Below are 15,554 nucleotides of genomic sequence, written 5' to 3' on the forward strand. Positions count from 1 at the left end.
GCATTTGAAACCTTACAGAACTTTCTGATATTTACTACTGGTCAGATTATTGATTGTGATCACTAAATTACTTATGAAGAACATATTTTATCTGCTTTGTTTGTATTTTTAAGGTACCTTTCATGTTTTCAGTGTTTACTTGTGCCCAGCAGCTCCCAGTTGTTTCTTAGATTAGGGAAAACACACCTTGTACATTAACCTATAACAAATATTTGCTTTTCTGAACATCAGTGTTGCTTATTACATTCTTTTGTGCTGATGATCCACAGGGTCTGTACTTAGTAAAACAGAGATTGTAGTTGGCTTGGTGACATAATTGTAAATGTGTCAGTGAGTATGTAGTTATGTATGAAAATGTAGTACCAAGACAGTAAAGATTTGAGAAATTATCTGAGAGATGACTGGAAAAGTAGCATAAAGTTTTCTTCACGGCTGTAATGATTTTGTGAACATAGATAAAAGAACCAAAGAGAAAATTTAATTTTATTAACTCTTATACTAACATGACAACTGTCAACACCTACAGGTCCTGCAGTTGTTCAACACCATCTGCCACGAATGCTGTTACTGTGGAAATGCATCTTTCCATTATCTCCTAAAGACCTAGAAACAGAGAAGACACGAGGAGATTCATTTACCTGGCAAGTAACACTGGAAGGTCGTGCTGGTGCTCTCTGTGGTAAGTGGGATTTACTGTGCATATTCACTCTGCATATTTATAGTTTGACTGCGAGGTTTTTTTTTTCTTTCTGAAAGAATGACAATACTTCTCAGTGATTTTTTTCACTGAATGGTAAAGAACGTATTAATTCCCCAACATACATGCTTGTAGAGAAATATTTACCTAAATGTCTATCTATATACATATGTTTCATTTTTGTAAAAAATAGACAAATAAAAAAATCCAAGAGTTTTTTTCTCTTGTTCTTCTAATCGTTTGATTTCCAAGTGGTAAATGACATCAGGAAGGTTGCTTCTCTTCTTTTGTTTAACAGATATATGTCACAGTAATTAATGAGGACCCGAACCAGGGTATGCTCTGTTGTTTTTACAGTCTGTTATATTTGGTAAACAGCAGTTCTCTTTCCTAGTAGCTGTCTTACTGTAAGCAAAATAGAGTTGGGGAGTCAGTCAAACACATTTGTGAGAGTGGGAAGGCTCACGTAAAAATTAGGATAAGAAAGTTGCAATTCTCAGCCAGTGAAGAGTACTGGGTGTTTGGCTGCTATCTGGTAGGTTGCAATTTTTCATAATGAAATATTGTGAATTTGAGTTTCCAAGAGAGAACTCCAGTGATCTTTAAACACTTCAAGAGTTTCAGTTATGTGTTCCAGAGAACTCAAGGATCCTTGGCGTTGCAGAAATGTGAGCCCTAGTATAGTGATTGCCCCTCTCTCTCACTGTTAAAATCTATTGGAAAGTGTGGAATTCAATGGTAAATTAATTTTAGAAGTAACCTAATAGTTAAACTTTAAATATTTTCTTTTCCTTTTAGAAATTGGTCTTTAATACTGTGTATTCTCTAGATGCTTTTTGAACTATGAACTCAAGTTTAATTTTCTGTAAATAATGAAAAATAGTCATGTACATATAAGTAGTGTCTTAAAGTACAGTCATTAAGTTAAATTTAAATAGAGAACTAGCAAAGTAAGCAGTAGGTCATCTGGTTATCATCCTTCTCCCATTTTTTAAATCATTTTAGTTATTATCATGGAATTATCATGTAGATTTATATTCCATAAGAAAAAGCAAAAAATGCTTGCATATATATATGCAATTAAAAGTCAGTGTATGAACATCCAAGCTAAGACACCAAAACAGTGAATCTGTAAATATGACTTTTTTCATTTGAGATTCTTGTCAGTTTCTTAAATTATTAGTCAAAATACTTAACTTTTTTTTTTGCATGCTTTCTTCTACCTTTAAATTATTAGCGTGGTAACAATGTTATTACTGTACTCATGTGATATTTTTTTTCTTTTTTTTTTTTTTTCCCTTCTACATGTTTCATACTAAGTAACTTAATATCCAATTCTTTTTCTAGCTATCAAGAGCTTTGTTTTCCACTGTGCTGGTCTTCTTACAGATGAGGTTGTTCAGAGACTTCTTCCTCCACTCCCAAGTGCTGTTGATTTATTGACACAGTAAGTGTGTGTATCGAACTGTTAAATGAGATTCTGGTTTTGAAAAGCTACAGAGCAATCTTCTTGTATTTGTTTTAGTGCACTTTCTAAACAATGTTTTTTTTCGAAGTACAAAAATTAGAGTATAGAATTCAGCTGTATAGTTGAAGTCTTTAGTAGCCATAATGTGTCTTATGTTTTCCAGTATCATTTCAAAAAGCGAGGGAAGAAATTATTGCACGCTGTTGTTAAGTTAGTGCTTTTATTCTGTTTTTTAAATCAAACATGCACATTTATGTTTAAGCATGATCATTTTTTTAATAAAATAACAAAGTTCAAGAATACGCTTGGACAAAAGTTTTCAAGATGGGCATTTTTTATATTTAGGTTCAGAGCTAAGCTGGAAAAGGGCTTTATAATTTTTAAACTTTTGCCTTAAGAGTATGTAGTATTTGGGATCTAAACTCAAATTTACAGAGATATATCCACAAAAAAAGTTAATTGTAATAAGTATACATATAATCAAAGGCAATAGAAAGCCTTATTTATTTATCTAGTATCAAATAAAATTAATGACTGGGAATGGAGAACAGAGGTTCTGTCAGAACATGTGAAATAAATTGTTTTGCTTCTACTGTTGGTAATGTAAATCAAAACTGTACTTGTATGTATAGATTTTAATAATATTCATTAAAGTGGTACAAATGAAACTGGAGTGTTACATAATGCTTAGTCTTTAACATCTCTGATGTGCTTTGCATATTTTAAGGCTTTCTTCAATATGTAAATCATATGGAAATTCCTTAAAAACATCATCAACAGTTTACAGACATAAACTTTATGAATTACTAGCAGTATTGCCTCCAAAGACCTATGAAGGTATGTATTTCCTTACAAAGAGATATCTGTTAAAATATCATGGGCTCATTTTTAACTTTTTATTCAACATATATTCAGTTAGCAAGGAGTAGTTCCACCTCTTCTAATAAACAAATTTTATTCCTTCTGTTTAGATTTGATGAAATTGTACTGAAGTTACTATGGTTTTGAAAAACTAGTGTTCATTATCATCTTTTTTCCCCTCTTCTATTACAAATACAGACTTTTGTTGTATTTTTAGTTGAAACTTGAAGGCAGACAACCATACAGTTTTAAACTACTCGAAGAATTTACTTACTCTGATGCCTGTTTTACTTTTCATTGAAACCTCAGTCCAAAAGGTGTAATTATAGCAAAACCAATTGAATATAGTCCATTAAAAGAATTTAATTGCTTCAAGTAGATTTATATATTACAGATCTATTAATCTGATCCTGTGCAGATTGTGGATGAAAAATTTGTATTTAAAGACAAATGTCAAAAAAATCTGGGGATAGGCTCACTTTCCTGTAGTGGAACATAACTGGCAGTATTTAAAATAGAATCCTCTAATCCAATATCTATGCACTATGGTTAGACAGGTCTGGCAGTTCAACCAAAACACTAAATACCTTTGTTGTCTTTCAATTGTCATGTTTGCCATAGAGTACTGTATGGATTGAAATAAGGAACCAGAGTGTTTGGTGGTTACAAAAAGAAGTACAGGGTATTTCATTAGGACAGAGAGAATATGGGCCAACCAGGCGCTCAGTTGGCTGCATCCTCTGTGTCATGGAGGGAATCCTCACTCAAATAATCTGCTCCATCTAGTGGTAACTGCTAAATGAATCTCTATAAGGACAAATCACTGACCTTTGGCTTTGTCACGTTAGAAGTCTGTATATAATGCTTGAAGCGTAGTGTGTAGTATTCATTTGTGATTTGGACTTGGCTGAAAATGACACCTACATCCCTTACAGCAAGTTACTTCTTTGGTTCTTCTATACTATTACAGGGGCAATGTACTGTAGAATACAGATATTTGAGTGTGGATGGTTTTGGTGATTTCTTAGTTTGTTTGGGATTTTTGCATATGGTGTAACTTTATTGAAGAATAGACAATACTTTACAGCATAAAGTCTGACTATGGTGAGAGAGCATCCTAGCTGGGGATGCTGCAATCTAGAACCAATAAGTAGAGAAAAAGCTTATAAGGTTTGTTAAAAATAAGTGGTCACCCTGCTGAAAGCTTTGTAAATGGACTTAGAGTCAAAACAGTAATTTGTCAGATGTAGTCTCAGAGTTGTTCACCTGTTTGTAATACATCAGTGTGAGATGTGGGAAAGAATGGAAATGCATATATTGCCAGAGCTTATTGTCAAGGTCTGTTATGTATTTTAACATGTAAGTATATATCATTTAGGAATACGTAAAAAAAAAAAAAAAGTTTTAAGGTAGAACTTGAAACAAATAGTTTTCTTTCCATGTTATTTCCATTATGACAGCTTCATGCAGAAACTGTGTCTTTGCAAATACTGGGACTTTTTGAAATAAATTATTTGGGAAAACCATATGAATATGGAACCCAGAGTGTTTTTTCTCTGTATAATTTTAGTTATTACGATTAGGAAGAATAGTAGGTGCACCCTTGTGTTGCACAGCCTGGCACATTTTGCGTGGCTCAGAGTGACATACTGAATGAGAAGCTTTCACCAGTTCATGGGTTTATTTCCTTCCATTTTCTTCAACCTGGGTAGATGCTAGAAACATGCAAGTTGTTTCTTTTTGAGAAAACTTGTTATGGGGACATATAGTAGGAATAGTAACTCAAGCTTTTAGTATTTGCAAATAATGTGCAAAGCTTTTTTTCTGTAGCAGAAGAGGAACAAAACAAAATACCCAGCAAAATAAACAGTTGAAAACAGATTCTTTATTGATGGCTCCAAGCCTCTTTCTCAACTCCAAGCTTTAGATTTCTGATAACTTTTTTAGACTCTGTTTGGTCCTTTCCTGCTGTCGTTCAGCCTCGCTGATGTTTCTCTTGCTGCTTTCTGTCATCAGTAAAAATCAGTATCTGCTCAAACAGCAAAATTATGAAGGCTTACTGTGAATGTGCACGAGTAGCAGAGGATTTTTTTGCAGTATTTCAGAAATGACAGATGTGAGAAGAGTGTATTGGGTTAACTTGAACATCAGTGAAAAATGTTTAGCATGTTGTAGGTGCTGTCTTCCCTCCTGCGTGAACAGTTAAGACATTGCAATTTAGCTGACGCAAAGTATGAAGTTGTTAAGCTGGGAAAAGCAGGTTCTGTTTCTATGATGGTGATTTATATTCTCGATCATTTTCACATTTCATTAGTTTTGGATGCTGCTGTGCTCATGTTTTTGAGACTAAAACATTTATTTCCTGTGAGTTGATATAAAAAAAAATAATTATTATAATGTCCAATTTGGTAATTTCATACAAATAATTTCAGGAGTTTTAATTTTGATTATTAGATTTGTTGACATTTTCTGTGGTCTGAAATTAACGTGTTTTGTCAGACAACTCATTAGGGTTATTTTCATTCTTCAGCTTTTTGTGCTTGTTATGTTCCACTGTCTAAGCCATAAAATTGGATATATGCATTTACTTCTCTTTCTTAATAGGATGTGATGAATAGTTAGGATGCTGGATCCACATTCTGGCTCAATTTTTTGAGCTACTTTACATTGATATAATATTATTTGACATGTTGAGAATGGCCAAATATCTGGGACTAAAATAAATGTTAATTTGGTTAAAAATTGCTAAGTATCTCTATTACATTTTATTTGAAAAGCTGTTTTCACATAAATTGGATTTTTCAAATTTTGTTTTTATTGTGATGGGTAATAACTAATGAAAAAGCAGTTTCTAGTTGTTCTTTTTAATTATTGTTGTTTTTAAAAAGGCTCGATTTCTTTCCCTTTCACACACTATCTGTGCATGATCGTGTGTATCTGATAGTGCTGAGCTTTTACATTTAGATTTGAGATAAGCATTTTGGGACTGACATCCTTGCTAATTAGTCAGGGAGGAGAGCAAAGCACCAGATGCCTGCAGGGAAGAGGCTGATGCCGGGGGAGTTTATGGTAGGGGAAGGTGATCAGCTTTTTCAGAAGAGATTCAAGACTCAGGAAGGGTAAACCAGCTGGTTGCAGCTACCAGCTCCAGCTATACAAATTGTTCTGCTTAGGCCCGTGAGGTGCTGATAACAGCATTGTCCCACTTTTTGGAACTTCTGTGTGTTGAAAGGTTAGAATCAGTGCAAACAGGTAATTGTGTGATCATCCAACAACCAAACTGAATGCAAAGACCTAGATATGTGAAGTTAAACTCCCTTTAATGCTGATATTTCCCAGTTCATGAGGGCTTGACTTTGCAATCTTGATGCTCTGGAGGTAAATTCTTATGTAATATTTGCATAAAGAGTGTGTATATTCTTTAAGATCAATTTTGCAGTGTTTTTCAACACAACTTACCAGATAAGCCAGACCTTTTTCATCACATGTGGTTCAGCACTGGAAATGTTCTCTCTCTGCAGGGACTATTTTAATAACCTAAAATAGTCAAACCTAGAATGCCTAATGTTGTTGTTGATGTATAATGCACAGTCTTATCTGAAATATTATGTACAAGAATATGTGAAAGTTTTAACTACCAGCATAAATTATCATAACGTAGCCTACGGTGTGTTACTCGTGGTTTGCTTTTTGAGTGTAAAGTCCTGAAATAGGGGAGTACATTCTGCAGCTTTTGGTTATTTATCAAACTGATGTATGTTTGAAATTACATCTGCTTGCCAAGTCCAAGTATTCCTGCATGGTTATGTAATGCATTCCACAGCATTAATTTTCAGGAAATTTGTAGTAGACATATGTCTGTGCTTGTAACTGCTTTTCTTCCTCTACTTCAATTGTAAATGTAACTAACTTACTGGATTAGCTGTTGTGTGGCATTATGCCGTCTGTAAAGGTAAAGGTCTCTGGTTTTCAGCTTCTAGATTGCTGTATGTGCTTAGTTTGCTTATCTTAGGTGGTGGGTCTGTTGTTTCGCCTGTAGTTTTCTCCAATTAACTATTTGAAGACGTAAGAAAAAATGTTAGTTCAATGTTGCTATTGCAATATAAATATATTGCTCCCAAAGTTACTTGTAGGAAATAATTAACAAAAATTTTGAATATGTTTCTAATTTAAAGGAAACTTCTGTGCTGTTCTAAAAGAGTTAGTGGCTGACTTGACTGTCCCAGATAGCCAGATCGATACCTCTACATTCTTGCTTCCACCGCTTTGTCATGAGAATGATCTCCTTTTACTTGGTCCCTTACTGCAGGACACTGACCACCGATTTATTGAAGAGCAGGTACTTTTTGATCTAGTATAATGATGGTATTATAATTTCATACAGTTCTAGTTATTTTGCTCAGTGCTGGTTATGACTTGGTCATCACTTTTTTTCCTTCTTACAGCTCCTATTAGGTAACAGCATAGCTGGTGGCAGCCTGGAGTATGACCCTTACGCAATTTATGAGAAAGTTGCAAAAGGGGATTCAGTACCCAAACCTCTACCTCCTGTATTGTCTGTTATCAGCGCAGCAACTCATCTTTTTGGAGTTATGTTTTCCCATGTAGCAGAATCTCACAGGTAAAGTAGTAACTCTAACTGTTGGGGAATTTGGGAGATGCTAAAAGATGGTCACAGTGTGTGAGATTAAACACATACGAAAACAATTCTGGAAAAATAATGAATTGTATAAGTGGATTCTGTAAACCATCTGAATAATATAATTCAGACTAACAAATTGTTAGACTTTCTGTTTAAAGTTACTCAGAGTGAATACACACATCCAGTAAGAGGTTGCTGTCATTATAATAAATTCTGTTGATCAAGAAAAATAATATTTTGTTTCAATAGCCAGATGAAAATAGAAGTTATTTTAAGAGATATTACACAATTATTATAGTGTTCAACACATAATTACTAGATGATGTAGAACCAAAGAGGGACAAAATGGGTAGGAAGCTGCAGTAAAATTTAACCCTTATGCTGCCTCATTCTTCATAAAAAGTAGACGGGGAGAAACAAGAGTGTATGTTATAATGATTCTGTCGAGATACAAGAATGCTTGAAAGGGATCACAGACTTGGGTTTGTGTATACGTGTGTATCTTCCTACTGCACACAGGGCATTTAGTTTTCTTTCACATTTATATGCACACCGATTGCTGAACCACGACATTCCTCAAGATTTCTGCACTCTGTTGCTTATTGTGTACTGCTGGTAATTTTTTTGAACGCAGCATTGAGCAAATCAATTATTTTTAAATTAAACAGCTTTATATTTTCAAAGCCAGCTAGTTAGTACTCAGATCATGATCATTGTAGGTGGTGATAGTTTTGTAATTTCCTGCAAGGGATGAATGCTTAGCACGTGAGTCCAATCTTCCCTGTTTAGAATGCTTGGGATTTAGTGTCATCCTAAGGCAGCTGTTTGTGTATGAACATACCTGCCAATAAAATTGCCACATGCTTTATGACACGTTCTTCTGACTTGTATTTCCTTCCTCATTCTGTCTTCAATGACTGCCTTTCCTCGCCCCCCCACCTCCCCCCCTTTCTATTTTTCTGAGCTTTTTGTCCCTACTGTCATCAGAATGCTGGTTGGTTTTCTTCACCTTTTCTCAAGACTTGAAGTACTTGTGGCAGATAACTGCATTTTCCTTTTCTTTTTCTTTTCCCTCTTCCTTTCTCAAGTGGAAGTCAAAATGCATCATTCCTGTACACGGTTCCTTTTAATAACATCTGTCTAATGTTACTTAGATATAAGTGATTATCTGTGAATACATATGTTATAAGGAAACAAAGGCAAAAGGTTCGTGTTCGTAACGTAATTACCTATTCTAATATGGAATACAACTTCTTTTTGTAGTAGACAGGGATGTCAGTTGAAGGAAAATACTCAACAGTTAGGGTAATAGAATTGTTCCACCTCTGTTTCTATAATATATAGGCTTTGTTATGTGTTGAAAAAAAAATTAAAAGCTTGATTTGTTTCCTTAATTCTGTGGTTTCTTTTCTGTTTTTATTTTAGGCTCCAGGTGTTAGAACAGTTGTTGAATTCCATAAAGCAAACAAAAGGTTCACGGCAACAAATAGTACAACTAAATGTTGTGTCAGCCTTTTCTTCTTCCTTAAAGGTAAATCTCGTCTCTCTCTCCTTTGATTCTCTCCTTTGCTTTTCTGTCACTAAAACATGGCATCTGTTGGTTCAAATGTGTCTACACAGAAGTTCTTCTTTTGATTAACAGTCAAGGTGAAGATCAGTCCTATTTTCTGTGATAATACATTTTTTTTTGGTGATGTCACACTTTCCTTAAGTGCTGAAGAGTCACAGTCTAATTTTTCCCTTTTTATAGTGTTAAAGGGTTAGTACACTCTAGTACACTGTCATCCACACTAGTGTCATTCAAATAAGAGAAAGATGGAAAAATTCTGTTTGTATCATTTCTGTCTTTATCGCTGTCTCTTTCATATTTCTTACTGTATAAATAAAAAAGTAATGACTGGTAAGATAATCTCATAACTATCTGCCATTTGTTGCTTTTCCGTGATACTTTATTTGTATTTTCCTTTGTTTGTGGGCAGGCTTTATTTTTCCCTTCTTAGGCTTTCTTCAAACTAAGGCAAAATGTTTTCAGAATAGGCAAGATCTTTCATTGTTCAGTATTTGTATTTGGGGCATATTTAATATGCAATCCAGATACCAGCTGTAGCTTTTCACAGAATCACAGAATGTTAGGGATTGGAAGGAACCTCGAAAGATCATCTAGTCCAATCCCCCCACTGGAGCAGGAACACCTAGATGAGGTTACACAGGAATGTGTCCAGGTGGGTTTTGAATGTCTTCAGAGAAGGAGGCTCCACACCCCCGCCCTGGGCAGCCTGTTCCAGTGTTCTGTCACCCTCACTGAGAAGAAGTTTCTTCTCAAATTTAAGTGGAACCTCTTGTGTTCCAGTTTGAACCCATTACCCCTTGTCTTATCATTGGTTGTTTGGCCTGGGAATTTTCTTTCTGTCATTATTCTGTTTTCGCTGTTTTTCTTCTTGATATCGCTTCCTGAATGTTATGCTAATGCATGGTTTTATTGTGTTCTACTGCAGTCTATCCGGTATTTGTTAAGATCAGAATTTTGATATTATAATGTGCCATGATTTACACTTACCTGAGTTAGACTTCTAACTTACAAAATAACAAATAAAAATTGAGAAATTCCTCAGACAAAAGGGGAAGAAAATCAGATTCCATCTGCAGGTCTTGTAATTTTTGCATGACTGACAGGAAAACACATTCTGATTACTACCCTGTCTTGCTGTCTATTTTTAGCACTTGGCTAACTGCAGGGGAAATTTAGGTCCAGAAGAAGTTAGAAGGTCTGCCCTGACACTGGTAATGGGTGCCTTGGAAAGCAATAATCCCCTCCTGAGATGTGCTGCTGCAGAGTGTTTGGCCAGATTGGCGCAGGTGGTTTCTGACAGTGCCTTCACTGCTGGATTAGCACAAGTCAGTTTTGACAAGTAAGATCAAAAAAGGTGTGGTAAGTTACTGGTTGAGTTTATAAACACATTTGAGAAAATCTACCTGGCCCCTATTATGGTAACAATTTTTAAAAGCTGGTTTCCTTTATGAATTTGATGTTACTTAAGAAATTATCAGGAAAAAGCACTGCCTGGCTTCTGCATGTGTTTCTTAGTTTTTGTGTTCTTTAGGAAGATTGTATAAGCATGTAGACTTTCAGATAAATTAAAGGGGCTGCTGTTCTAGCAGCATCATTTACATATATCTAAAATATTTTTGGTATTTCCTTCAGATAAGAGATGATAAATTAACTTAGAATTTTGGAAAAATATCAATGTCTAATAAAATATTGTTGTGTTTATGTAGTATAAATGCCATTTGTAGATGTGCTTATTAAATGGTATTAGTCTTGGTCATTACACTAACAGCTTTCTTTCCTTGTAATTAATAGGCTAAAATCTGCTAGGGATGTGGTGTCAAGAACAGGTCATTCTTTGGCTCTGGGATGTCTGTATAGGTACCTAGGAGGAATAGGTTCTACTCAGCACTTGAATGCATGTGTTGGAATCCTTTATACTTTATCTCAGGACAACACTTCTCCTGATGTACAGGTACTTGTCACTTATCTAAAAATGTTATGTTACACATGAACTGATTTATATTCTGGAGTATTAAGTTTTTTCTTGTAAGAATAACACTTCACAGCCTCTTAGATGTACCTCATAGGTGATGGGTGGAGCACAAAGGCAATAAAAATCACAGTCCCTACTGAAATCCACCTTCAAGCAAGAACTATGATGACATGTGGGAGGTTCTTATTTAGCTCTCAATGGGGTTGTTAAGGCTGAGATACACTGGTTTCAAAAGCAATACCTGATGTTTTAGGAATTGACTAATTTCACATTCACCTCGACTAGATAGTAGCTAGGTTTTTTGTTTGTGTCAGTGTCTGCTACAGAGTTTACCTCACAGTGTTTCTTGTTGAAGGGTTATGTATTAACTAACAGGGATTTGTAGCCTGAATGCTGTAGAACTTGGTCAGTAAGGCCTTGGATAAGACAAGATGTTCTGAAGACTAGTTCAAGTTATTTCTCTGTTATCTATCAGAATAGCTTTAAGAGACATTGAGTGTATTCCATGTAATTGCCTAAATCTCGCTTAAGTAGTTTTTTAAGCTTTATCTACAATATCCTTACACAGAGAACTGTAGGTTGACATGAAACAGATGTGGCTATTGGTGCAAATAACGGAGACTAAAACAATATGTTGTTTCAGCAACTCTGTTGTAGTATTTTTTCATAATTCTTTTGTTCTTGCACATGGAACTAAGAAATTTTGCAAAGAGTATGATGTATTTGAGGAATAATCGCTATTAAATTTATTTACTATTAGGTTGATTTTTTTTTTTAATTAAAAATTACCAATTTAAAACAGTTCTTTCATTGCAGAACATAGAATTCCTCATAAAATATTCAAAATGGCTTATCAAGCATCAGGTTCTTAAAGTTTCTTTCTGTAACCTCTCCATTTGCCCCTTTGGAGCCTAAAAGTGCAATCTTCATTACACTTAATTACTGAATTTCACTTGAACTATCAAATTCTAAAGAGATCTTACGTTTGTTCTATCATGTAGACATTACCTGACTGCTTCTTTTCTTTTGCAGGCATGGGCACTACACTCTCTGTCACTGATAATAGATTTAGCTGGTCCCTTGTATCATGTGCATGTGGAACCTACTTTATCTCTTGTTCTCATGTTGTTGTTGACTGTGCCTCCTGCTTACGCAGAAGTTCACCAAAGCCTTGGTCGCTGTTTAAATGCACTTATTACCACACTGGGCCCTGAGTTGCAAGGTAGGCCATAAACAACAGTGTCAGCTTTGTTTAGCTTAGCAACAAAATTGCTAAACATTGTATGAATGTGTAATTCAAATTTTATCAACAAGAAACTGCGTGCTGAGTATTTTTCATCATTGTAAGACAGTATTTCACAGGCTGTGAGCTTGTGCTGTGAAGATGACATGACTCCTAGTTTTTAAAAAGTAGTGTCTCTTTTTGACGTCTTTTCCTTCATTTGAACTGGTTCTCCAAGCGTTACCTTCGGCTGAAAAGTCTTATATTCAGCTTGAAAACATACTGTATTCATGTTTTGAGAGTTGAGAGCCAGTCTATGTCTTAGTTATGACACAGACATTTAAAATTTGCATCTAAATCAACTTTTGGATACCTGGACACTGAAATTTTCACAGAGCAATGTGATGGTTACTCATTGATATCAGAGTATAACACAGTTACAGAAAGCATCCTTCAAGAGAATGGCAGTTAGTGCTGGCTTGGGAAAAAGACAGGTTATCAAGTTTTAAAAAATAAAAAAGTTGATATTTTAAAATGAAAAACCTAAACCCTTTTTCTCTTCTGAATGTAGGCAGCAGTGCGACAGTTTCAGCCTTAAGAACCTCCTGTCTCCTGGGCTGCGCAGTAATGCAGGATCATCCCGACTGCCTGGTTCAGGCTCAAGCCATCTCTTGCCTTCAGCAGCTTCACATGTTTGCTCCTCGACATGTCAACTTGTCCAGCCTTGTCAGCTGCCTGTGTGTGAGTACACTTTTACTAGTGTGTATCTTTGTATTTTAAAATGCTTTGTTCAGAAACACTTAAAAAAATGCAGATGCTTCTTTAACCAGATAAACTGATCCTTATGTAGGGGTGAGGTGTTTCATATCCTCCTACAGGCAAGTATTCTTTATTTTTTCAGTTTTTTCTTCAGTTTCTGTTTCCCCTTTACAAGATGAGCACATTCTGTAGAAATCTTGGCCTTCTGAACTGCTTGCAAGCACATTCTGCTACTCTTATTAAGGCCAGTTGTCTGGCAGGATGTAACATCCATTTCAGTTTTAGGCTGGGCTTTTACCAGCTATTTGGTGTTGGCCAGTGTTTTTCCTCTGCTGCTTTTTATGGCTTAGGTGAAGGACTGATTTAAAAAAAAAAAAGTGTGTACTAATTGCTGAGAATTGTTCTGTTTGGATTTTTTTTCATGATGTAATTTGTAATTTCTGCAGCACCGGTGCTTCAGTGTACTGACTTCTTGGCAGTCACTATAAAAATTTCTGACACTTACATAAGTAACAGCCAAGCTAGGTCTTTGGAAAAAATAGCCAAAACTCTTCTTCAGCCCCATTTGACAAAGTGGCAGGGGGAGTTGTTTGTTTGCTGGGATTTTGTCTGTTTGTTTTTTCCCCAAAAGTCTCTGTCTTTGAGTAGCTGGTGTTCCCAAGCACTTAGTTCTATGAAGAAAGCAGAAACAAGAAATAATTTTCTGGTAGTTATTAGCCTTCATGCGTTTTCAAGGGCTAACTAGGGTGTTTTGTTGGTTGGTTGTTTTTTTCTTACGTAAGGCTGCCTAGTCCCTCTGTAAATGAGAGAGAAATAGAAAAAACCTAGACAATAAAGTATGGTGGGTTTCTTTTAATCTCTCATCTTTCTTAACACAGTTCTTATTCACATCTTCCCCTGGGTAGCTCTAGTATACCAATAGTAACCATATATTGATTTTGTATAAAGTTTGGATTCCTTCTATTTATCTTTATTCAGTTTGACTGGAAACATGATTGTGGGAGCCAGGAAAAATTGGAAAATAAAAAGTTTTAGCCTCACATTGTGTTAGGCAGGGATCTAATAGTAGCAGAAGAACTGGAACTCACCTGACATGTTCTTTCTTTTAACATGTACCAGTTATGATTTTATTTTCTCTGAGTAAAAAACAGTTTTTCTTACATTGATAAAATCAGAACAACTCGTATAAGACACTCTCTTGCTCAGAGGATGTATTAGGATTTGGGATCATATGTAAGTCCATGTGCAGTCTGCTTCCATGTACAGTATGACCTCTCTAACTAATAGCAAGCACCTACTAATAAAAAGGTTGTCATGATAAAGTTGTCTTGTCTATACAATATTATTGATTTTTATTGTTTTTACAAATTGTCTCAAAGTACTTCACACAGTATTAAATTACTCACTTGAGAAGAAGCATGGTCCATGACTTGAGTGTGTGTGTTTGTGCATTTGTACAGATGTGTGTGTTCACCTCAACCCCAGAAATTATTGTGAGATTCACGCAGAGGGTTCCACCAAAGCCGGTGGCCTTACACAATGAACTTTTCTTATTCTCATGAACTTGTTACAAAACTATGGCCAATGTTGCTGATACTGACAATTCGGTGAATGACAATATTTCTCTCAAGAGCGTCATAAACAAAGAAGGTTTAAGTGTGTGCTTTGCAGGTCTGTGAGAAGATCATTGCACAGGCAGAATTCTGCATTTGTGAATTCTCCATCCATCCATCCATGTAGTTTCCACCCACTAAATCACCATCTTGCTAGGGAAGCAGAATAAACTATTGGACTGGACCTGAAATCTGCTCTTGACTCTGTTGTTGGCTTGCAAGGTGACCCTCAGCAAGTTGTAATCCATGAGTTTAACTTCCTGCAAGTGGAGAAAAAGATGTGACTGTCCTCCTTTGCAATGTGTTTTGAAGTCTTAAAGGGAAGTAGAGTATAAAAGCTGAGTGCTAGATACTGTAGATATTCACCACTGCATTCTTTATTTAAGGCAGAAAAACAGGCGAGGCAGAGAATCTGTGGTCAGATAAACAATCTTCTCCCCTTCTGTCCATAGAAACATGTATTCTCACTCATAAAATATTGAAAACAAATGTGCAAATAATTTTTTTTAGTGACATTTGAACAAACTTCCCTCTCTACCCTTTTCCCCCAGGGTTTCCAGAAAATTTCTGTGTTTTCAAACTCGCCTTTTTAAAATTCTGCAACAGACATTTTCTTTTTCTTTTCTTTTCTTTTTAAAATAAATGTGGCATTGGGCATGCCAACACAACCTCTGCGAGCAGCTGCAAGCTGCCTGCTCCACCTGCCTGCCCACCCCCTGGAGCATGAGTATTTAGACCGTTCCATTTGTA

General features: G+C 35.6%; 1 protein-coding gene across 8 annotated transcripts in view; it reads left to right on the forward strand.

Moving 5' to 3' along the window:
• The window catches only part of HEATR5A (HEAT repeat containing 5A), a 67,300-nt gene that overhangs the window by 29,733 nt on the left and 22,013 nt on the right, over positions 1-15,554 (forward strand). For all 8 annotated transcript variants that reach the window (XM_082058470.1, XM_082058472.1, XM_082058471.1 and 5 more), the window contains 10 exons: positions 527-679; positions 2,045-2,144; positions 2,893-3,002; positions 7,202-7,365; positions 7,472-7,647; positions 9,094-9,199; positions 10,387-10,577; positions 11,030-11,189; positions 12,243-12,432; positions 13,004-13,173. In XM_082058470.1, the coding sequence (XP_081914596.1) occupies positions 527-679; positions 2,045-2,144; positions 2,893-3,002; positions 7,202-7,365; positions 7,472-7,647; positions 9,094-9,199; positions 10,387-10,577; positions 11,030-11,189; positions 12,243-12,432; positions 13,004-13,173 (1,520 nt within the window). The remainder of the gene's footprint in view (positions 1-526; positions 680-2,044; positions 2,145-2,892; positions 3,003-7,201; positions 7,366-7,471; positions 7,648-9,093; positions 9,200-10,386; positions 10,578-11,029; positions 11,190-12,242; positions 12,433-13,003; positions 13,174-15,554) is intronic.

The sequence above is a fragment of the Streptopelia decaocto genome, assembly GCF_964273445.1.
Source record: "Streptopelia decaocto genome assembly, chromosome: 7".
Taxonomy (NCBI): domain Eukaryota; kingdom Metazoa; phylum Chordata; class Aves; order Columbiformes; family Columbidae; genus Streptopelia; species Streptopelia decaocto.